The 21,888-nt window shown below is 50.5% G+C and overlaps 3 protein-coding genes across 9 annotated transcripts; all 3 read right to left on the bottom strand.

Annotated features, from left to right (window-relative positions):
* Positions 1–476: 476 nt before the first annotated feature.
* On the bottom strand, positions 477–7,137 carry myh6 (myosin, heavy chain 6, cardiac muscle, alpha). The gene is made up of 2 exons (XM_047573475.1): positions 1,252–7,137; positions 477–1,169 (listed from the first exon to the last, which is right to left on the bottom strand). Exon 1 carries the CDS (start codon positions 7,070–7,072, stop codon positions 1,271–1,273), a length of 5,802 nt encoding a protein of 1,933 aa, XP_047429431.1. The 5' UTR covers positions 7,073–7,137; the 3' UTR covers positions 477–1,169; positions 1,252–1,270.
* A 2,049-nt stretch (positions 7,138–9,186) lies between these two features.
* LOC124998882 (serine/threonine-protein kinase PAK 4-like) lies at positions 9,187–15,094 on the bottom strand. Of its 2 annotated transcripts, XM_047573514.1 has the most exons (12): positions 14,867–15,094; positions 14,448–14,497; positions 13,990–14,033; positions 13,613–13,846; positions 13,200–13,478; positions 12,652–12,780; positions 12,169–12,561; positions 11,530–11,663; positions 11,324–11,450; positions 11,075–11,200; positions 10,729–10,863; positions 9,187–9,861 (listed from the first exon to the last, which is right to left on the bottom strand). In XM_047573514.1, the coding sequence occupies exons 4-12, from the start codon at positions 13,811–13,813 to the stop codon at positions 9,715–9,717; spliced, it is 1,671 nt and encodes a 556-aa protein (XP_047429470.1). In that variant the 5' UTR covers positions 13,814–13,846; positions 13,990–14,033; positions 14,448–14,497; positions 14,867–15,094; the 3' UTR covers positions 9,187–9,714. The 2 variants fall into 2 exon arrangements, with proteins under 2 accessions (XP_047429470.1, XP_047429469.1); XM_047573513.1 differs by lacking the exon at positions 14,448–14,497.
* A 792-nt stretch (positions 15,095–15,886) lies between these two features.
* bub1ba (BUB1 mitotic checkpoint serine/threonine kinase Ba) lies at positions 15,887–21,303 on the bottom strand. 6 transcript variants are annotated; one of them, XM_047573519.1, is made up of 14 exons: positions 21,162–21,303; positions 20,181–20,250; positions 19,394–19,569; positions 18,988–19,091; positions 18,649–18,716; positions 18,535–18,575; positions 18,111–18,332; positions 17,286–17,417; positions 17,100–17,194; positions 16,862–17,011; positions 16,659–16,792; positions 16,345–16,498; positions 16,148–16,263; positions 15,887–16,070 (listed from the first exon to the last, which is right to left on the bottom strand). In XM_047573519.1, the coding sequence occupies exons 2-14, from the start codon at positions 20,216–20,218 to the stop codon at positions 15,953–15,955; spliced, it is 1,548 nt and encodes a 515-aa protein (XP_047429475.1). In that variant the 5' UTR covers positions 20,219–20,250; positions 21,162–21,303; the 3' UTR covers positions 15,887–15,952. The 6 variants fall into 6 exon arrangements, with proteins under 6 accessions (XP_047429475.1, XP_047429477.1, XP_047429474.1 ...); XM_047573521.1 differs by having other exon boundaries at positions 20,181–20,238; positions 21,162–21,284; XM_047573518.1 differs by lacking the exon at positions 21,162–21,303 and adding an exon at positions 20,423–21,121 and having other exon boundaries at positions 20,181–20,238.
* Positions 21,304–21,888: the final 585 nt, after the last annotated feature.

Here is a 21,888-nt window from a genome sequence, read left to right as displayed (position 1 = left end):
ATGAGGCTCCTTCTACTATCATGGTCCCAGTCTGAGGCAAACATCAAACTACAGACCGACCTTTATTTAATTTATCGTTTCACATTTTTTTGTCTAACTGAGTTTAACCCTCAGGACAACCCTGACTTTAGGCTGATGTAACGCGATTCTGTTTTCATGCTGTCAAACTAAACTTAACAGCTAGAAATCATTAAAGAAAACGGAAAACTTACTTTATTATTTTTACCTTTTTATTGTCTTTTTATTGAATTTTATTTATTTTTATCCCTCAGGTAATTGCAGAAGTATAATTCATGCAGTTATTGTTGTCTATCTAGTGTTTACTTCATAGTGGAGAATGTGGGATAATGTTTCCTCGCTGTTTTTAAACAGTACGAACATTTTGATGATCAATGAAAACTATCAATGAAAAACTAAACGTAACCTTTTCCTGAAAATAAAACCTGGACCTCAGGTCCTGGATTGACCCACCAGACTCAGGCTGAATAAACTTTATTTAAACTGTAGAAGAAATCAAATAATCTGTGGTCACGTGACCAGATAGATAAAAACTCAGAACCAGTTTCATGAATGAACTTTGTTTGAGTTCGAAGAAGAACATTATGAAAGTTTCCATTTAATGAACAACTGGACGTCTCTAAAGAAAAAGAAGCTTCTCATTAGTTCCAGGTCTCTGTGTTGTGTTGTGTTGCATTGTGTTGTGTTGTGTTGTGTTGTGTTGTGTTGTGTTGTGTTGTGTTGCATTGTGTTGTGTTGTGTTGTGTTGTGTTGTGTTGTGTTGTGTTGTGTTGTGTTGTGTTGTGTTGTGTTGTGTCCACAGCTCTAAAACTAAAACTCTGTCAAGCCTTGGAATATCAGATACTTTTATTTATTATTATTATTTGTAGCAGGAAACTCCTGGAGCTGGACCCCTTCTAATGTTGGCGCTGGGTGGATGACCTGGGGCCGAACCAGCCAATCAGAAGGCTCCGTCTGACTTCCAATCAGGGGAGGAGGAGAGAGAAACAAACTAAAGAACCACCCTGAACCAGGATCAGCTGGGTTCTGATTGGCTGAAGATGATGATGAGTTTAGAACAATTTGAGCCTTAACAGATGAAGGTTTGAGTTTTTCTCAGATGGAGTCAGATTCATTTATTCGTTGTCCTGGTTCCAGGTTCCATCAAAGCCCTGTGGGTCCGAACAGATTCAGTTAGAAGCAGCTAAAAAGTTTTATTTGTCTTGTCGGTAACAATCTATAGTCTGAACCCACCTGCTTGTCCCGGACGTCCTCACTCGTCCAGGCCCTTCTTGGAGGACCCGTCCCGGGTCTTGGCCCTCAGCTTGTTGACCTGGGACTCTGCGATGTCGGCCCTCTCCTCGGCCTCCTCCAGCTCGTGCTGCAGCTTACGGAGTTTGGTCATGTTGGTGTTGGCCGCCTCCTCCGCCTCCTCCGCCATGTGTTTGTAGGACTTGACCTTCAGCTGCAGCTTGTCCACCAGGTCCTGGAGGCGAGCCATGTTCTTGCGGTCCTCCTCCGTCTGGTAGGTGAGCTCTTTGACCCGGCGTTCGTACTTGCGAACCCCTTTGATGGACTCCGCCCCCCTCCTCTGCTCTGCCTCCAGCTCGTTCTCCAGCTCTCGGATGCGAGTCTCCAGTTTCTGGAGCTGCTTTTTGCCTCCCTTCATGGCGATCTGCTCGGCCTCGTCCAGGCGGTGCTGCAGGTCTTTGATGGTCTGCTCCATGTTCTTCTTCATGCGCTCCAGATGAGCGCTGGTGTCCTGCTCCTTCTTTAGCTCCTCGGCCATCATGGCTGCATCTGTGATGGCCTTCTTAGCCTTCTCCTCAGCATTGCGGTTCTCTTGAATGGCCTCCTCCGCCTCGTTCTGCAGGTGGAGGAGGTCCGCCTCATGCTTCTTCTTCTGGTTGATAAGGCTGGTGTTTTGGGAGTGCAGCAGTTGCATCCGCTCAGTGGCGTCGGTCAGCTCCTGTTCAGCCAGTTTCCGACTTCTCTCCGTCTGCTCCAGGGCGGCTCTCAGCTCCTCGAGCTCCGCCTGGATCAGGTTGTTTCGGCGTTCGAGCAGACCGATGTTTTCCCTCAGGTCATCGTTGCCATGTTGGGCGTCGTCCAGCTGCAGCTGAGTGTCCTTCAGAAATGACTGGAGGCTCTTGAGTTGTTTCTGGGCATCGGCTGCTTGCCTGTTGGCTTGGCTGAGCTGGATCTCCATCTCATTCAGGTCACCCTCCATCTTCTTCTTGACTCTCAAGGCCTCGTTTCGACTCCTGGTCTCAGACTCCAGAGAGGACTGAAGAGACTCGATCATGCGCTGGTAGTTCCTCTTGGCCTGCTCCATCTCCTCGTCCTTCTCGGTCAGCTTGCGCTCCATGTCGGCCTTCACCTGGTTGAACTCCAGCTGAGCTCGGAGGATCTTGCTCTCTTCGTGCTCCAGGGAACCCTCGGCCTCCTCCAGCGCCGACTGGAGTTCAGCCTTTTCTTGTTCCAGCTGCTTCCGGATCTTCTCCAGCTCGTGGGCGCTCCTTCCGCCTTCTCCGAGCTGGTCCGTGAGGTCGGAGATTTCCTCCTGGAGGTTCTTGTTCTCTCTCTTCATGGTCTCGAGCTGATCCAGAGACTCCTCGTAGGCGTTCCTCAGTTTGAAGAGTTCAGTGCTCAGGGACCGAGCCTCCTTCTGGGAGGCCTCTAGTTCACACTGCGACTCCTCAAACTTCTGCTTCCACTCAGCCAAGACTTTGTCAAAGCTTCTTTGTTTCTTGTCCAGTGCTGCTGAAGCCGCGTTGGATCTCTCCAGGTCCAGCATCAGGTCTTCGATCTCGTTCTGGAGTCGGTGTTTGGTCTTCTCGAGGGAGGAACACTTTGCGTTCACGGCCTCGATGGCCTCCTCTGCCTCCTGCAGCCTCTGAACCAGCTTCTTCTTCGCCTCCTCCAGCTCCTCTGTCCTCTGGATCCCATCCGTTTCATACTTGGTCCTCCAGGCCGAGATCTCGGTGTTGGATTTGGACAGAGCTCTCTGCAGCTCGGCCTTGGCTTCCTGCTCTTCTTCAAACTGCTCTCGGAGCAGGTCGCAGTCATGTCGAGCTGATTGCACAGCGTGGGCGAGGGCATTCTTGGCCTTGACCTCCTCCTCCAGCTGCCGGCGGAGATCTTCCACCTGCTGGTTGTAGGAGGTCTTCCCTCGGGTCAGCTGTGAAATCAGACACTCCTTCTCCTCCAGCTGACGTCCAAACTCGCCGTTCTCAGTCAGCAGCTTTGCCCTCTGGGTGGTCAGGTCGTTGATGGTCCTCTGAGCCTCCTCATGTTTACTCTTGTACTCGTTCATGTTGTCCTCCATTGTTCGACATATCTTCTCAATGTTCGCCTTGGTCTTCACCACGTGCTCCATGTTGGAAGTCAAGTCGTCTAGCTCCAGCTTGAACTCACTCTTTTCTTTCTCCAGCTTCTGCTTCACACGCTGCAGGTTGTCGATCTGTTCTCCCAGCTCAGCCACGCTGTCGGCATGTTTCTTCCTCAGCGAGGCGGCGGTGGCCTCGTGTTGGAGGGTGGACTCCTCCAGCTCCCTGCGCAGCTTCTGAAACTCAGCATCTCTTTTCTTATTCAGCTCCACCTGAGCCGACGTGGCTCCGCCGGCTTCCTCCAGACGTTCGCTGATGTCCTCCAGCTCACGGGAAAGATCCGAGCGCTGCTTCTCCACTTTGGCCCGGACGGCTCGCTCGGCATCCAGCTCCTCCTCCAGCTCCTCGATCCTCGCCTGGTTTTCTTTCAGCTTTTTCTGGAGCTGAACGGAAACGACCTGCTCGTCTTCCAGTTTTGAACTTATTTGGCTGATCTCAAAGTCTTTCTTCTTGAGTCTTTCCTCCAGCTGCTGCTTGTCATTCTCCAAGTCCATCAAGCTCTCCTGGGTTAGTTTCAGGTCTCCTTCCAGCTTTCTCTTCGAGCGCTCAAGGTCCATCCTGACCTTCTTCTCCTGCTCCAGTGAGCCCTCCAGATCGTCCACCTGTTGCTCCAGCTTCGCTTTAGCTTTGGTCAAACTGTTGGCTTTGTCCTCTTCGCTCTGCAGGTCATCCAAAGTCTGCTGGTGAGCCTCCTGCAACGCCTTCTTCTCTTTGGTCAGCTTCATGATGTTTTCATCCTGCGAAGCCATCTCCTCTGTCAGGTTTTTCACCTTATTCTCAGTAGCATGTTTCTCCTTCTCCACCTTGGCTAAAGTTAGCTCCAGGTCATCAATGTCTTTCTTCAGCTCAGAGCATTCGTCTTCCAGCTTTCGTTTCTTTGCGGTGAGATCTGCGTTGAGCTCCTCTTCGTCCTCCAGTCTCTCCGTCATCTCTTTCAGTTTGGCCTCCAGCTGAATCTTGCTCTTTATCAGCTGTTCGCAGCGTTCCTCGGCGTCCGTCAGTGTGTCCTGTTCAGACTGAATCTGCAAAGTCAGATCGTTCTTCTCTTGGAGAAGAGTCACGATTTTCTCCTCCAGCTCCTTCCGCCTGGTCTCAGATTTCTCCAGAGCTTCCTTCAGCTTGTTAAACTCATCCTTCATGTTGGCCATTTCCTTCTCAGACTCAGCGCTCTTCAGCAGAGGTTTGATCTTGAAGAAGAGCTTCATCCACGGCCAGTTCTTCACTCCCAGGAAAGACCGGAGGTTCCACTGGATGACCATCAGGGCATCTCTACGTTCCACTAGCTTAGCGAACTGTTCCCTCATGAGCAACGCCCGGGCATTGGCCTGGATCCTGGTGATGATCCGAGAGAGTTGCTCATCTCGCATCTCCTCTAGGGTTCCCAGCAGCCCGGCCTTGAAGAACACTTTTGTGTGTCCAAACTTGTACTGAGTGTGGTCGATGTCAAGCGAGCCAAGCAACTTTTCTGCGCTTTTCTTGCAGTCGAGGAACTGACCCTCTGGGATGGCTGAGGCGTTCAGGATCCTGTAGCGCTGCTTGAAGTCACCGTAGAGCACCCTGTTTGGGAAACCCTTCCTACAGATCCTGATGCCCTCCAGGACACCGTTACAGCGGAGCTGGTGCATCACGAGGCAGTTGTCCATGACTCCTGGAGTTTTCTTCTCATTAGGAATCAGACAGCGGACAAAGTGGGGATGAGTGGTCTTCAGGTTGGTCATCAGCTTGTTCAGGTTTTCCCTGTGAAGAGCCGACACTGTCTGGAATGAGGACCCTTTCTTTTTGGCTCCTTTGCCGCTTCCCTTGTCTCCGCCGTCTCCAGAATAGCTTGAAAAAAGCAGACTGAGAAGCTTTAGAGAGGATTTCTGGTAAAGGCCAACCACCGTTTCATTCAGAGGGTCTTTGTTCTTCACCAGCCAGTTCCCGATGTTGTAGTCCACGGTGCCAGCATAGTGAACCAGGGCAAAATGAGCCTCTGCTTTCCCCTTTGCTGCTCTGGGCTTCTCAAACATCTTGTTCTTGCCCAGATGATTGTCGTAGAGCTTGGACTTGAAGGTCTGGTCGCTCGCTTTGGGAAACATGCATTCTTCCTCCAGAATTGACAGGATCCCCATAGGCTTCTCAATCAGGTCAATGCAAGCCTGCAAGTCCATCCCGAAGTCGATGAACTCCCAGTCAATCCCTTCTTTTTTGTACTCCTCTTGCTCCAGAACAAACATGTGATGGTTGAAAAACTGTTGCAGTTTCTCGTTGGTGTAGTTGATGCACAGCTGCTCAAAGGTGTTGAAGTCAAATATCTCAAACCCAGCGATGTCGAGGACTCCTATGAAGTACTGGCGATGCTGCTTCGTGTCCAGGGACTGGTTGATTCTCACCACCATCCAGTTGAACATCTTCTCGTACACTGACTTCGCCAGAGCACCGATGGAGTAGTACACCTGGTCCACGCTTTGGCCTTTGGTGACGTATTCGTTTCCCACCTTGACCCTGGGATGACACAACCCTTTGATGAGGTCAGCGGAGTTCAGCCCCATCAGGTAGGCGGATTTATCAGCGGCCTCGGTCCCGTCTGGCTCGGCTTGTTCCTCACGCTGCTTCTGTTTAAACTTCATGTTCCCGTAATGCATGATGGCTCCGGTCAGTTTGTAGACGCCCATCTTCTCCTCCAGAGTAAAGCCGAGGACGTCAAAGGCGCTGTCGGTGGCCATCAGCTCCTCTGAGTCGTTGATGGAGGCGACCGTCACCTCTCCTTGGGAGATGTAGGAGTAGTCGTAGGGGTTGTTGGTGATCAGCAGCATGTCCAGCAGCTCCGGCTTCTGATTGGACAGGATCTGGTAGAAGATGTGGTAGTTCCTCTCTGCCTTGAGCTGAAAGGTGACGCGGGACTTCTCCAGCAGGTACGTCTCAATGTCGGCAGACGACAGTTTGCCGCTCGGGCCGAAGTGAATTCGGATGAATTTTCCAAAGCGAGAGGAGTTGTCGTTCCTCAGCGTCTTGGCGTTGCCGAAGGCCTCCAGCGCCGGGTTGGCCTGGATGATCTGATCCTCCAGCGTCCCTTTGCTGCTGTCTTTCTTGCCTGCGCCTCCAACTGCTGCGATGCTGGCGAAGTACTGGATGACTCTCTTGGTGTTCACTGTCTTCCCTGCTCCGGATTCTCCGGTGATGAGGACGGACTGGTTCTCCCGGTCAGTCAGCATGTACTGGTAGGCGTTATCTGAAATGGAGAAGATATGAGGGGGCGCCTCGCTTCTCTTCTTGCCCCTGTAGGCCCCCACCACCTCAGCGTCGTAGACAGGAAGCCACTTGTAGGGGTTGACGGTGACGCAGAAGAGGCCGGAGTAGGTGTAGATCATCCAGGCGGCGTAGCGCTCTTTGAGGTTGAACAGCACGGCGGGCTCGTGGAGGAACGTGAACATCGCCATGTCTTCGATTTTATCGAACTTGGGCGGGTTCTGGGGGTGAACCTCCGTCTCCTTTACCGTCACTGTTGTTCCATCCTCCTTCTTGACCGTCACCATCCCTCCGTCTTTACTCTGGATCTGTCCCTTTGTATATTCGACCTTATCGTCGACTACGAAACACTCGGTCTTGATGTCAAATGCTCTGGTCTGAGCCTCCAGGCGCTCCCTGTCCGACTTCCTCAAGAAAGGAGCCGCCTTCCCGAACTCGGCCATCAGAGCGTCACCCATGGTGCAGGACGGAGGACGTCTAAAGACAGGACAACCCGAGTGAAGAGACTTTTCTTGATGCCGATGAGGAACTGCAGCCTTCTCAGAGCAGGCGGCGTTTTTAAAGGATCCCTGGAAACCAAATTAGGAGATAAATGCCGAGGGGAAGACAAACTAAATCTGAACCACGAGGGCAGATTCAGGACCTTTGGCTGTTAGAGTCCATTTTAGGAGAAGCAGAGTCCTCCTGGTTATCAGGTCGCTGATAGAGACATGTCTGCATTTAGACTCAATCACCATGAGATAAGCAACAGCTGGAACTGTTCATCAATTCAGGTTTATTACAAGTATTAATAAATAAAAACACATTGGCGGCAGTTAAATCATTAGAACGAGCTGAGTGGAAATTAACTCGTATCAAAGGAACTTGTTTACTTATCAATGTCATTATTTACATTTAAAAAGTTATTTATTTCATATTTATTCCTTTAAATGTTTACTATCAGTTCCTAGCATGCACTGCAGCAGAGTTTGACTCAGATTCTCTGAGGCCGACTCTCAGATGTTGAGTTTTCTGTCAAATTAAAAAAGAAACTTTTTCACATTTTTTTCTTTATCACATCAGAACATACAAACATTGCCAAGTGGAGACGTTAATAGATTCCTACCCACAACAACTGAGTGTTGTAATAAATAAATAAATTAAATTAAAAGGTGTTTCAACAAAGGATTAGTTAAAAGATGTGCACATTTATTTTGTTTTCTTTCTAATGAAATAAACTCTTATTTTTGGAACTGGAGACACAAACAAAAGCAATGAACAGATGTGGAACAGCTCAACAATGTGTAACCTGTAAAATACAAACTGAAGCTTTTCAACAATTTAATTGTTCTCATGACTTTAAAGCTCAGAAGTCTCCATTCAGGTTTTATTTCAGTCGTCCTGAAGCTTTGTAAAGATATGAAAGCGTCGTCTGATGGACTGAAGAGACGCTGTCGCTCTGAATAGAAACCTCTCCAGTTTTATCTGAACATGTGTCTCCTCCTTCAGCTTTGATTCTTCTGCTCTGTGAAGTTTGTTTTAGCCTCTGAGGACAACGGGACAGCAAATACGTTCACCTGTTAACTGTCCGTCCTTATACTATACTTACTATACTTATTTCCTGTTACTACAGACTCAGCGATGAGCTTCTCACTTCTCTCACGGCGGCCATTTCTACTGGTTTGGTGTAGCTTCAGCTTTCAGTGCTGCTATCAGGATTAGTCTTTAAATCTGCAGACTGTTAGCCTAGCATGCTATCAGGATTAGTCTTTAAATCTGCAGACTGTTAGCCTAGCATGCTATCAGGATTAGTCTTTAAATCTACAGACTGTAAGCCTAGCCTGCTAACAGGGTTTGCCTTTAAGGCTGCAGGCTCTTAGCCTAGAATGCTAGCAGGGTTAGCCTTCAGAGCTAAGGTGGTGTGCGGAGGACATGTTGTGACTTTCTGTACTTCCTGGTTGGTTCTCATTGGTCTTGTTTAGGTTTTAATGTTTTAAAGTAAAAAACAAAACAAAAAAAAACGTGAAACAAAAACATTTTATACTGAACATATTTATTATATAATTAATTATTACACATGTTTATAAAACCACTGTAAGAGAAAGAATAACTTTATCACCATCATCATCACAGTTGAAGAACAGAAACATTAAAAGTGCTTTTCTCATCATCATTTAAAAGTTTTAACGGTGGTTTTTGTTGAAGCTCTGATTCAGAGAAAGAGTTGATGTCTCCTCAGATTAAACAAGGAAACGAATTAATTTATTATTTAACTGTTGACCCTCCATCTAGAACCAGGAACCACATGTGGTAACGTGGTTTCTGGTTCCTCTCAGTGAGGTTTATTGTCATGTGGTTTTCATTGAGCCAATCAGAGAAGATCCAGGAAACATCCTCAGGTCTAATCAGGGTCTAATGTGGTCTACAAGGTCCCCCTCTGAACTGGTTTATTAGGAACCATGAAGAAGAACAAGTGTCCTAATGTTTCTAATGTGATGATGTTGACAAGTGTCTGAATCAGCTCTGATGTTCTAATGTGACAAATACATGTTTACATTAGTTTAAGGACCAGGAACCAGATATGAGACCAGGAACCAGATATGAGACCAGGAACCAGATATGAGACCAGAACCAGATATGAGACCAGAACCAGATATGAGACATTCATTCATCTGGATTTAACTCAGGAAAAAGAAAACAATTTGAAATATTTCACTAAAGTAAACCAGTCTTCTGACGTCCTACAGTAACACTCTGGGGTTCAGTGTTTTCCAGTTAGAGCCTGTAAAGCTTAAAGAAGAGATTTAAAATAGATAAATGTTGAATATTCTCAATAAACACAACCGTAGAAACATGAAGGAACCAAATCCTCCGGCCACAGCCTCCTCTCAGGTGACATCAGCTGACCCCATGACCACGAGCTCACCCTCCTGGTAGTCCAGGTGGGAGGGGCTTACGGCAATACCGCTGTGTGATTGGCTGCTGAGGCTGCAGCTTCTCTAACATCCAATCAGAACTCACTTTAAATGGTGCAGTCAAACCGTCTGGAAGACTCGTCTCAGGTGAGTCTCAGGTGAGTCTTAGGTGAGTCTCGGGTGAGTCTCAGGTGAGTCTCAGGGGTTCAGCAGAGTGACACCAGTGGGACCAGGCAGTGTGGTGGGCCAGCCTGCAGCAGGAAGGGGTGCTTCAGGAGGTCGGTGGCGCTGCTGCGCTGCAACGTGTCGCGAGTCAACATACAGGCCAGGAAGTCCTTCAGCACTGGAGACACCTGGACACAAACACAGTGACATCATCAGCAGGCGCCCTGGTCCACAACCTCCTGCTAACTAGCTAGCTAGTTGTTTTTTTTCTCCTGAGGATGCTGAAGGTCACTTCACAGTGTGTGAAACAGCACCACCTCTAAAGAGTGGTGGGATATAGTATTACACCCAAGCAGAGAAACCAATCAGGGGGCTGCTGTCACAACACTGCTCACCTGTGATTGGCCGGGAAGCCACTGAATCTAATGCAGTGATGGAGGGTGGAGATTTGGAGGATTTAGTAAAAGACTATTTACTGAACTACAGAAACACCTTCACAGGTCCGTGGTCCAGAGGGAAACCGGGTTCCGGGTGGGTGCTGCTAATGCTAGTCTCCGGGTTACCTTAGGTCCCCGCAGGACCCCAGACCTGCCCCGGTTACCTTAGGACCCCGCAGGACCCCAGACCTGCCCCGGGTTACCTTAGGTCCCCGCAGGACCCCAGACCTGCCCCGGGTTACCTTAGGACCCCGCAGGACCCCAGACCTGCCCCGGGTTACCTTAGGTCCCCGCAGGACCCAGACCTGCCCCGGTTACCTTAGGTCTGTCCACTCCACTATGAGACTAGGTTTCATTTCATTTAGTATTTGCACCGATGGTTTGTTGTTGAATGTCTTTCCCCCACCCTGAACAGTTTTTGTCTTTTTCCTCACTTCCACAAAAGTCTCCATGCCACTGCTAGCTAGTTAGCTGGTTAGCTATTTGAGTACTTTTCTAGTAAGCTAGTTAGCTGATTAGCTAGTTGGGTAGTTAGCTTGTTATCTGGTTAGCTGGTTATCTATTTATCTAGGTAGCTGGTTAGCTAGTTAGCTAGCTAGCATTGTGAGGATGTCTCACTCTCTGGACGTTCTTGACGCTCGGCGCTGCCTCGTCTCTCAGCTTCTTCATGGCGTGGACGGGCGTCTCGCTGAAATATGGCGGCTCTCCATCCACCATCTCCACCACCATGATGCCCAGAGACCAGATGTCCACCTGAAGACAAGACATGTCTTTAATGTCACAGTACAGTTACAGCTACACCAGTGTCCCCCTCAGGAGTCACAGACCAGGACAGATAAAATGGACAAAAAGACAAAAGACAAATGTCTAAAATCTACATCATGGATCATTGTTTAGAACTGGAGACACAAAGAAGACACAAGTGTCCTCCCTAGCGTCTTCTTCAGTTGTCTCTGACTTTGACCTCAGTCCCGTACGGCGTCTTGGCGATGACCTCAGGAGACATCCAGTACGGAGTTCCCACCAGAGACGTCCTCCTCGGGACGTCTTTACTGATCTGAGCACAGAAACCGAAGTCTGACAGTTTGACCTGCAGGAGGACAGAGAGGACAGAGAGGACAGAGTGACTTCACTTGACTTTGAGACAGAGGGTTGTTTGAGTTTGAGACTGGGTTTTGGTAGACGGGGGACAGGGGACAGGGGACAGGGTTACCCGTCCATCCAGGGTGAGCAGGATGGAGTCACTCTTGATGTCCCGGTGGATGACTCCCTGAGAGTGGAGGTAGGACAATGCCTGGAGGACACCGTCACACACCGTGGCCATCTGCTCCTCGTCCAACCTGAGGACACATTAGGACACGGAGACGTCAATGAGAGGGGAGCAGGGGACGTCCAGGTGAGACAGAGACGTCTTCTCACCTGGTCCTGCTGAGGACGTGTGTTAGAGCGCCGCCCTGCAGGAACTCCATGACGACCCAGAGCTCCTGGTCCACCAGGGCACTACGGTACATCTGGACCACGTTCTGATGGGGGTAGTCCCTCATGATCACCACCTGGGGACACATCCAGGGGACAGTCAGGAGACATCCAGGGGACAATCAGGACACACTGAGTACACATTGAGGACACGTTGAGGACACACTGAGGACACGTAGAGGACAAGTTGAGGACAGGTTGAGGACAGGTAGAGGACAGGTAGAGGACACATCGAGGACAGGCAGAGGACACGTAGAAGACACACTGAGGACACGTTGGGGACAAGTTGAGGACAGGTTGAGGACAGGTAGAGGACACGTAGAGAGCACATTGAGGACACGTAGAGGACAAGTTGGGGACAGGTTGAGGACACATTGGGGACAGGTTGTGGACAGGTTGGGGACAGGTTGAGGACACATTGGGGACAGGTAGAGGACAGGTTGAGGACAGGTAGAGGACACACTGAGGACACGTTGGGGACACGTTGGGGACAGGTTGAGGACAGGTACAGGACAGGTTGGGGACATGTTGGGGACAGGTAGAGGACAGGTAGAGGACACGTTGGGGACAGGTCCGTGGTACCTCGTTGAAGAGCAGCTCGCGGCGCTGCTGTCTCCTCAGGTCCATCATCTTCACGGCCACCTGCCGCCCCCCCCCACGCTCCCGGGCCAGGAACACCTCCCCCGTGGACCCCTCCCCGATCTTCACAAAGTCCTCCAGGGACGTCCTCGGGTCCCCGGGGTCCACCACCATTTGCAGCGCCGCCTTGAACTGCTCATGGGTCAGCTTCTGTGGGGGACGGGGGGAGGAGGACGGGGGGGGCGGGCTCGTGGAGCCAGCAGGGGAGGGGCGTGGCTGGGTGGGGGGGGCTGGAGGTGCTGGAGTAGCCCGGGACACCCCCCCAGGTACCGGTCTACCTGTGATAATGGGACTGCTGCTGCTGTTGGGGGGGGGCAGCAGGGGGCAGGACAGGAGCTAGATGGATGGGGGGGGGGGCAGAAAAAAAGGTTGTGGTTAGTCTCAGTCTGGGGGGGTTGTAACTTCAGCCCCATGAAGGGTTAATACCTGGAGGTGGTGAGAGGAGCTCGGCCTTCTGGGAGTTTCCATGGATGAGGGAAGATGATTGACAGTTGGTCTTAGCCCTGCCCCCTCACTCTGAGAGTACTGCCCCCTTTCCCCCCCCTGAGAGTCCACCTGGCAGGACACATGGAGGAGACATTCATTCATTCAGAGAACATTCAGGAGTCTTAGAGGAGTTCTACAGGAGTTCTAGAGGAGTTCTAAAAGAGTCTTAGAGGAGTTCTAGAGGAGTTCTAGAGGAGTCTTAGGGGAGTTCTAGAGGAGTCTTAGAGGAGTCTTAGAGGAGTTCTAGAGGAGTTCTAGAGGAGTCTTAGAGGAGTCTTAGAGGAGTTCTAGAGGAGTTCTAGAGGAGTCTTAGAGGAGTCTTAGAGGAGTTCTAGAGGAGTACTACAGGAGTTCTAGAAGAGTTCTAGAGGAGTCTTAGAGGAGTCGTAGGGGAGTTCTAGAGGAGTTCTAGAGGAGTCTTAGGGGAGTTCTAGAGGAGTTCTAGAGGAGTACTACAGGAGTTCTAGAGGAGTTCTAGAGGAGCCCACCTGGGAGGTGGACCGGGCCCTCTGCATGGCTCCGTTCAGTCGGGGGCCGTCGCTCTGTCGGATCCGGTCCTGCCAGTAGGTGGAGCTCCGCTGACCCAGGTCCCGGTCGGAGTCGTCCTGGACCGGTACCTCCAGCCGACCCAGTGAGCGTGCCCGTCTCCGTGGCGACGGGCTGCGGTGGCGTTTGGAGGCGGAGCCAGTGACGGACAGACGGCTCATCTCAGAGATCACATGACTGATGTAGTCGCCATGGCCGATGAAGCTGCCACGAACTATGGCCTGTAGAGACACACCCCCTCTGGTCAGAGACACACCCCCTCTGGTCAGAGACACACCCCCTGAGACTGCCAGAGCCTGCCCCCTTCTGGTCAGAATAAGCAACATAATAAAAACCTGTCATCATGACCTCTAACCTTGTTGGGCCTGAGCTCGGTGACCCTGGGGGGTTCGTCCAGGGGGCGTGGCCTCCTCAGCGTGTCGATGACCCCCCGCCACTGTCGGGGCAGACCCACATAGTGTCCTGTGGTGGAGTCATAGGATGTGTGGACGCGGTGCTGGAAGTCCTGTGGAGCTGAGATTTCCTTCTTCTTCTTCTTCCTGCGGCGGAATGGCATCGCCACGGCAACGCAGCCACCACGCGATGAGACCTGAGGAAAACAACCGGAGCTGTTACTGCAAGTTACTCTCAGATATACAAGCTTGAAGAAAAGCTAGCATGGATGAGCTAGTTACGGTTAGCATGCTAGCTAATAGTCGAAGAGAGAGCAGCACATCGAGGATTCATACTCACCTGGAGGTCAGAGGTCAGGAGGTCATGGGATCAGCTCCGTTCACCTGGGGGCCAATCAGAACACAGGGAACCTCAACAACCAATCAGAAGCTGTTTACAGAGACCAGAGGCTGGACTCAGATTCCACTGGGAACCATGTGGTGCTAACGCTAACATGCTAAGCTAATGTTAACATGTAAGTGTTCACATCCTGTTTTGTACATCTGACCTCATTTATCGTTAAAATACTTTGATCATGTGATGCATGACGGGTGTTGTGTTGTTGTTGTGTCATTGACGTATTGTGTTGTGTTGTTGTGTTGTTGTGTTGTGCGTTTCCAGGAGGTGTTGTCTCTAATGCTGTGTGTATTGTATTAGTTTAGTGTTGTGTGTGTAATGCTGTGTGTGTTTTCAGGGTGTGACCAGACTCCTCCAGCTCAGTTCCTGTCGCCCTGACAACGGCCTCCAGCTGCACCCACCAGGAAGTAGGTCACATGGTCCAGGAAGTAGGTCACATGGTCCAGGAGGTCTGGGTGGATGGACGGGTCAACAAAAAACTGGCTACCTGAAGATAAGCTAACACTAGCCATATGCTAACCCTGACGGCTCTGGTTCTAGACACCTGAGGGTTCTGGTTCTAGAGACCTGAGGGTTCCGGTTCCAGAGACCCGACTGGGAATCTCCACCAGACTCCATTCAAATATCAGACGATTTAATAATAATATAATAATAATAATAATAATAATAATAATAAATGACATCAGAGAGAAACTGACCAATGAGAGTTTGGAGCCTCTCTGTGGAAACTGGACCTGAACCTGAACCCGAACCTGGGCCTGGACCTGAACCATCAGAAACTAAAGATGGGGACGGTTCAGTGGAGAACTCAGACACTCACCTGGCTGCAGGGTCCAGGTGGGTCCAGTCAGTTTCAGGTAGGTCCAGTGGGTCCAGGTGAGTCCAGTCAGTTTCAGGTGGGTCTAGGTGGGTCTAGATGGGTTCAAGTGGGTGCAAGTGGATCTAGTCGGTTCCATTCAGTTCCAGGTGGGTCCAAGTGTGTCTTGTCGGTTCCAGGTGGTTCTAGGTGGGTCTTGTCCGTTCCAGTCAGGTCCAGGTGTGTCCAGGTGGGTCTAGTCCGTTCCAGTCAGGTCCAGGTGTGTCTTGTCGGTTCCAGGTGGTTCTAGGTGGGTCTCGTCAGTTCCAGGTGAGTCCAGGTGAGTCCAGGTGGGGCCGGTCGGTTCCAGTCAGTTCCAGGTGGGTCCAGGTGGGACTGGTCGGTTCGTGGTGTCGTTCTCCTCAGACTCTCTGCTGCTCTTCCTCCTCCCCCCGACTCTCCCTCCCCCACCTCTTCGTGGCCGTCTCACCTGGTTCCAGGTGGAGGGAGGCGGAGTCTGTTTGAAGAAGCTTTATTAACGCGACGGTGGTTCAGCAGAACAGAACTCCTGCTCGTCACATAAAACAGGAGGATTCTGAACGGACTCTTGTGGGACTCAGGTCAGATCCAGACTCGACAGATTCAGCCACTGATAAGAAACATGACACAGCTCGTGGCTGCAGAGAGGAGAAAGGAGGAGACAAGAGGAGGTGAGGAGGTGTCTCTCTCCCTCTCTCTGCAAGCTGCAGCATGTCTCGCTCTCCCCTCAGGCAGAGGAGGAGGAGGCAGAGGTGACTCAACCAGACTCCATTCATTTTATGATAGATTTAACGTCATCTCCACCAACCAGTTTACGCTGAGGCTCGTCCAGTCTGGACTCGATCACGTTCAACATGAGAGTTAATTCAGCTCAGTCACGTGATCCGTTTCCTGTAAGCGCGTTGCTATGGAAACGACAGATTTCAGTTTTAATTGACTGAACTCAGACTTTGAATCAGTGTTTCACCTTAATTAACTAAACACGACAAACCAGATCCAACAAACTTTATTGAAACAACTTTATTAACATCAGTTAACTTTATTTAAACAGGCAGAGTAACAGCTGAAGGTTCATTGGTAGAGAGACGTCAGCTGATCCTTCAGCTCTGACAGGATGGACCGAGGTGAACGACCACCAGGATTCAACAGGGACCGGAAAAACCTCCTCCACATCCTGGTGTACATGTCACTGTTGGAGGGCAAGGATTAGACCAGATTAGACCAGAACCAGAATAGAGAAAGACAGAGTCCAGGTGTGAGTCCTACCAGGGCTCGTCCCCGCTGAAGTCCTGGGCCGTCCAGCCGCTGGCGTCTTGGACCGGGACCATCCTGCTGTTGGTGAGGAGGAGGTGGACAGTTTCAGCCACGCCCACCAGGTCCACCTGACAGGAGAGGGGGAGGGGTTAATGCCTGGTAATCCCAGTGAAGGGGGCGGAGCCTGAAGTGAGTGGACAGGTGAGTACCAGCTGTGGGGGGGCGGTGGGCTCCAGCAGACCCAGGCTGATGTAGGTCTGAGCTGAGGGGAGCTGCTGGACGGAGGTCACGTCCGGCTGCAGGTCCAGGTCCACGGAGGAAGACCAGTCCACCGGGAGAACCCAGTCAGACAGATGGAACCCTCTAAGACCAGGACCAGAACCAGAACCAGAACCAGAGGATCAGAGTTAACCAGCGTTCATGATGGCGGCCATCTTTGATGTAATCTTTATCTTTCAGAGGTTTAGTTTGACCCTAGTCCCGACCCTAGTCCAGACCCTAGTCCCGACCCTAGAAGACCTACCTGTGGCAGCAGGTGAGGAGGGGGGGCTGCAGCGCGCCATGAACCAGTCTACAGGAATCCAGCTCAGAGACCAGCCTCAGCAGAGCCACGGCTCTAAAACCCACTGAGTCCGAGGAGACGCTCTGCACCAGGTCCTGGCACACAGACAGTCCACGTCACAACCCAGGCCCCCCAAGACCCACAAGACCTGAACCATGACTCACCGTGAACATGTGTCCTGGGGGGGTGGTGTAGACCGTGATGCTGCCGTCCACAAACAGGAAACAGCTGATCAGAGGTAGACCCTCAGGAAGAGAACCCGTCCTCAGACGAGTCAGCTGGTGGAAGTCCCAGAGGACGGAACTGCTGTCCACCTGCAGGACAACACAGAGTCTAGACCTGAACCCAGACCAGACGGAATCAGACCTGACCTAAGTGTGCTGGCAGAGTCCTGGTCCAGACCTTGAGGAGGGCGTAGTCCTGCTCTGTGGCCCCTTTAAAGACGGAGAAACCGTTCCCCTCCAGGATTGTGGAGTAGATGTGGTAGAGGACGCCCCCTGGTGGACAGGTGCAGACATGACCCCCCCTCACTGATCAGTCCATGTTACGGTACAACATGAGACCAGAAACCAGAAACCAGACCCGTACCGAGACACAGACACGAGTTCTCCTCCACAGCTGGAAGGGGGCGGAGCTCCGAGTGACAGTCTGGACAGGAAGTGACATCACAGAGCTCCAGGAGACGGCGCCGGACATCCGGGTGGGAGGGGTCCCCCAAATCTGGAAGAGACACAGCAGACCTGGTCCTCAGCTATGAAGACTGGATCCACGAGGCGTGAGGGTCCCAGAGGTCCTGGTTCTATCTGGATCAGTTTTATCTCAGGACCTGGTCTCACCACAAATATCTAATTACAGACATTCACATGGATTAAACTGGTCCACATGGTGGGGTGAGACCAGACCCTAGGACCAGAGTCTAGACCAGACTCTAGGACCAGACTCTAGGACCAGACCCTGTGACCAGACTCTGGACCAGACTCCAGACCAGACTCTAGGACCAGACCCTGTGACCAGAGTCTGGACCAGACCCTAGGACCAGAGTCTAGGACCAGACCCTAGGACCAGAGTCTAGACCAGACTCTAGGACCAGACCCTAGGACCAGACCCTGTGACCAGACTCTGGACCAGACTCCAGACCAGACTCTAGGACCAGACCCTGTGACCAGACTCTGGACCAGACTCCAGACCAGACCCTAGGACCAGACTCTAGGACCAGACCCTGTGACCAGACTCTGGACCAGACTCTGGACCAGACCCTGTGACCAGACTCTGGACCAGACTCCAGACCAGACCCTAGGACCAGACTCTGGACTGGTCCAGACCAGGCTGGTCTAGTCAGTTCTGGTCTGGAATGATCAGGCATTAATTCTTCATTGGAACCCGGAACCAAAACCATCAGTGAAGAATTGGTACCAGAAGCAGCTTGGTCCACCACCCCCTGGTCCCAGTCCTGGTCCACCTCCTCCCGCTCCTGGTTCTGGTCCACCTTCTCCTGGTCCTGGATGTCCTGGTCCTCCCCCAGTGCACTCCTGTCCCCAGCCGACCCGACCCTCATGCCGCTGTACTTGGTGGGGCTCAGCATCTCACTGGTTCTGGACTCTGGTCTCAAGGAGTCCGGTCTGCTCTGGGTCTGACCTGAGGACATAAATCAACCAGTTCGGTTTTAGAGACAAGATGGCCACCGTGACTCCGCCTCCTGTTGGTCAGACTGATCCAGACTCTAGTCTTCCTGGACCAGACCAGACCAGACCAGATCTAGTTACCTCCACTAGTCATTAACAACATCCAGACAGACTATGTCAGACTGGTTAATCTGGTCCTGGTTCTGGGGTCTCACCTGTCCCCCCTCTGTGGTCCAGGTCCTGGTCTGAACAGGTTCTGCTGAGAGGAAATGAGACGATGAGTTCCAGATCCACTGAACCTTAGAGAGAGAGGGCGACATGTTTATTACCCAGCAGGCCTTGCAGCAGCAGCCTCACACACAGTGGAGGAGGAAGTGGGCGGGGCCACACCGGCAATCTGAGGGGAGGAGTCAGAAGACAGTGGCCACTACATTAGGTACAGTTCAGACTGAGTCCACACATAATGTCAGCATCTAAGCTAGCATGATGTTTGAGACAGGGACCAAGATGTTAGGCTAACAGGTTAGCTAACCCTGCTAGCATGTTACCCTGACTTTGCTAGAATGCTAGGGTAACCCTGCTGGCATGTTGCGCTAACACTGCTAGCATGTTAGGCTAACCCTGTGAGAATAAGCTAGGCAGGTGTTCCTATTATTTTGTCAGGTTACCGGGGGCCGTCGGCTCCTCCTCCTCATCACCATCAGCTCCTTCTTCTTCTCCTCCAGCTCCAGACTCAGCTGCTGCTTCACCTCCGTCAGAGTCCTGAGTTTCTCTGAAGGAGACAAACGTAAACAACAATGTTCCTCTGAATGTTCACGGCGTTCAGAAACTCTGTTCTCTCAAAAACAAGAACATACAGATTAAAAAATAAAGGAAAACAAGATGAACAGTCTGGATTTAAACTATTGTAGGTAAATAAAACCAGTTGATAAACAACAGGACACAAGCAGAGTTTAACACAGTGAGAGGACAGGGAGAGAGGACATGGACAACACCAGTGAGTTGTGATTTTGTGTTATTATTGTTTATGGTTGTTGTTGTGTTTTATTGTGTTTTAAAATGAGTGAGACCCACCCTCCATCTCCCTCTGCTTCCTCTGCTGGTATCGTTCTGCTCTCAGCTCCTCGAAGCTCAGCTCCTCGCCTCCTCTCGTCAGCGACTCCTTACAGTACTCGCTCCTCAGATTGGCCCCGCCCTCCTCCAAAAGCCCCTCCCCTCCACTTAGATGGGCCTCGCTGTGAGTGGTCGACCTGCAGACAACATTTCCAGTTACTGGACTTTTACCCTGACACTAAACTCACGTTCAGAGGACAAGCCAGAGAATAGCCCCGCCCACACTTCCTCCAGACTCACCATGCCCCGCCCACACTTTCTCCAGACTCACCATGCCCCGCCCACACTTCCTCCAGACTCACCATGCCCCGTGTAGGTAATCCTACGCTCTGCTCTACCGCCACCAGCTACACGGGAATGATGGATTATACTCCATTATGTCATATCCTGTTTCTATAGCGTCGTATAACTAAAGTGAAAGGTAGCGAAAAAAGTTGACACTTTAACCTTCATCACCATTATATTAACTACCCATAATGACAGAAAGCATCCGTGGAAATTTTTTAGTGTTGTAGTCCCGCCCACTAACATGGAGGGGGTGGAGTTTATGACCTATACACCTATAGGTTAGAGGAGTCGGTCCATATTTATTTACAGTCTATGCTATGCTATGTCTCAGTTCACTTGATTTATAAATTTATTTATAAATCCTGGGATCAAACGAATTAATTAACAGATTATTAATTATTATCAGTGTCGATGTCTTAATTGTGATAACAAATAATCATTATTGACTGATCTCACTTACTGTCTACAGACAGACGACATAACCAGGGCCTCCGCCATCACTGCACCTGGACCTGGACCTGGACCTGGACCTGAGGACAGGGACCATTCAGACCGATCAGCTGATCGATATAAACATTGAACCTTAACGGTCATTCAACAGTTCAGTTAAGATCAGTTAACAGTCAGGTAAACACGTCCAGGTACTTTGTGTCTAGGCCGAACTGAAGTCTGGATAATGCTGCTCCAGGTAAGCCCTCTTACCGTGGTGACCTTTGACCCTGTCCCACTCACTCTCACGTTTTATTTTAAATTACAAAGTTTCTGGACGGAGTTCCGTTCGACGGTGTGACATCGGTTAGAGGCTGAATAATCCGTCGCTCCGTGATCGCGTCGTGAGAGCGACGCCGCGTCTCTGCTGCCTGATGTTCAGATGAATATAGACAGATCAAAATCTTTAAATATATAGTAATAACAGCCTCGATCCGCCCGCTGTCAGCCGCGTTTAAACTACCTACGGTGCCGCTGATTGGACGGTTCGATGAAAACAGCTTCTACGTCACTTCTGCGGAGTAACGTTCTGTTAGAGCGCCCCCGCGGGCCGGAGGGAGAACTGACAGATTATAATATAATATAATATAATATAATATAATATAATATAATATAATATAATATTATTTGGCTTCATTGACTATCCATCTGCCATAAAGAATAAACTATATCAATAAACTGATTATACATTTAGAAACACTAATCACAAACCTCTCCTGTCCATTTTTGACGCAACACATTAAAACTACCAGACTTTGGATTTATGAGCTCTTTGAAAATGTATTTTTGTAATAAATATTCTGGTAAGAGACACAGAGTCATCAGAGCCAGAACTACTGGACGAAGCTGCAGCAGCAGTGTACAGGCACTCAACACCAGGAGGAACGCTTTCTACTATCTACACGTAACTTACAGAATTCTTTCAGAAATTACAACTGAAAAAAGTGATTACAAGAAGGAAAGATGTCCAGAGTGTTATGTGTCACATGCAGATGAGGAGTTAAACAGGCGCATGGACTGAGGCAGGACAGATTTCCTGTAGCGTTCTTTGTCTCTTGGAGAAGGAGCTCCGTTGTCTGTCCATCGTCTGGTGGAGAGGGAGGTCAGGATGATCCATGACTGGTATCAGTCTGTGAAGTGTCCTCCTCTCCCAGCCAATCACAGACCAGCCTTCCTGATCAGGTGATTCAGTGTGTAGCTGTTCCTCCAGAACCACAGCAGAGAAAAGGGTTCTGGATCTCAGCTTCTTTTTTGTGTATAGCTGATGCAGTTGTTATCTTTATGCTGCTACGGTTTCTGTTTTTATTGCTCCCAAACCAAAGAGCTGATGAACTGTATTTAGTTGATTTTCACCAGAAAATAAAATGTTTGTCGCCCCCTGGCGGTTGTCATTGCACTGGTTTGTATTTCTCAGTTACTCGGTCGCTCATGTTGACATCTTGACTCCACCTGCCACTGAGGCCGCACCTGAGTGACGTCACAGTCATACAGGGTGTGGAAGGCGTGACGGCGCGTGTTGTTGTCAGAGAACAGGTGAGACTCACCCAAGGAGGAGTTCAGACTGAGGAGCGGCTCTGATTCTCGGTTCGCTTTAAACTCGGAAGAATCGGCCTGAAGTGAAGCGGTGACACGCGTCAGAAGCGGTAAACTGATCCTCTCCACCACACCTGGAATAACTG

This window comes from Mugil cephalus, chromosome 21 (genome assembly GCF_022458985.1).
Source record: "Mugil cephalus isolate CIBA_MC_2020 chromosome 21, CIBA_Mcephalus_1.1, whole genome shotgun sequence".
NCBI classification, from domain to species: Eukaryota; Metazoa; Chordata; class Actinopteri; order Mugiliformes; family Mugilidae; genus Mugil; species Mugil cephalus.
The sequence above is the reverse complement of the archived record's forward strand: the minus strand, read 5'-3'. Positions and strand labels throughout refer to the sequence as shown.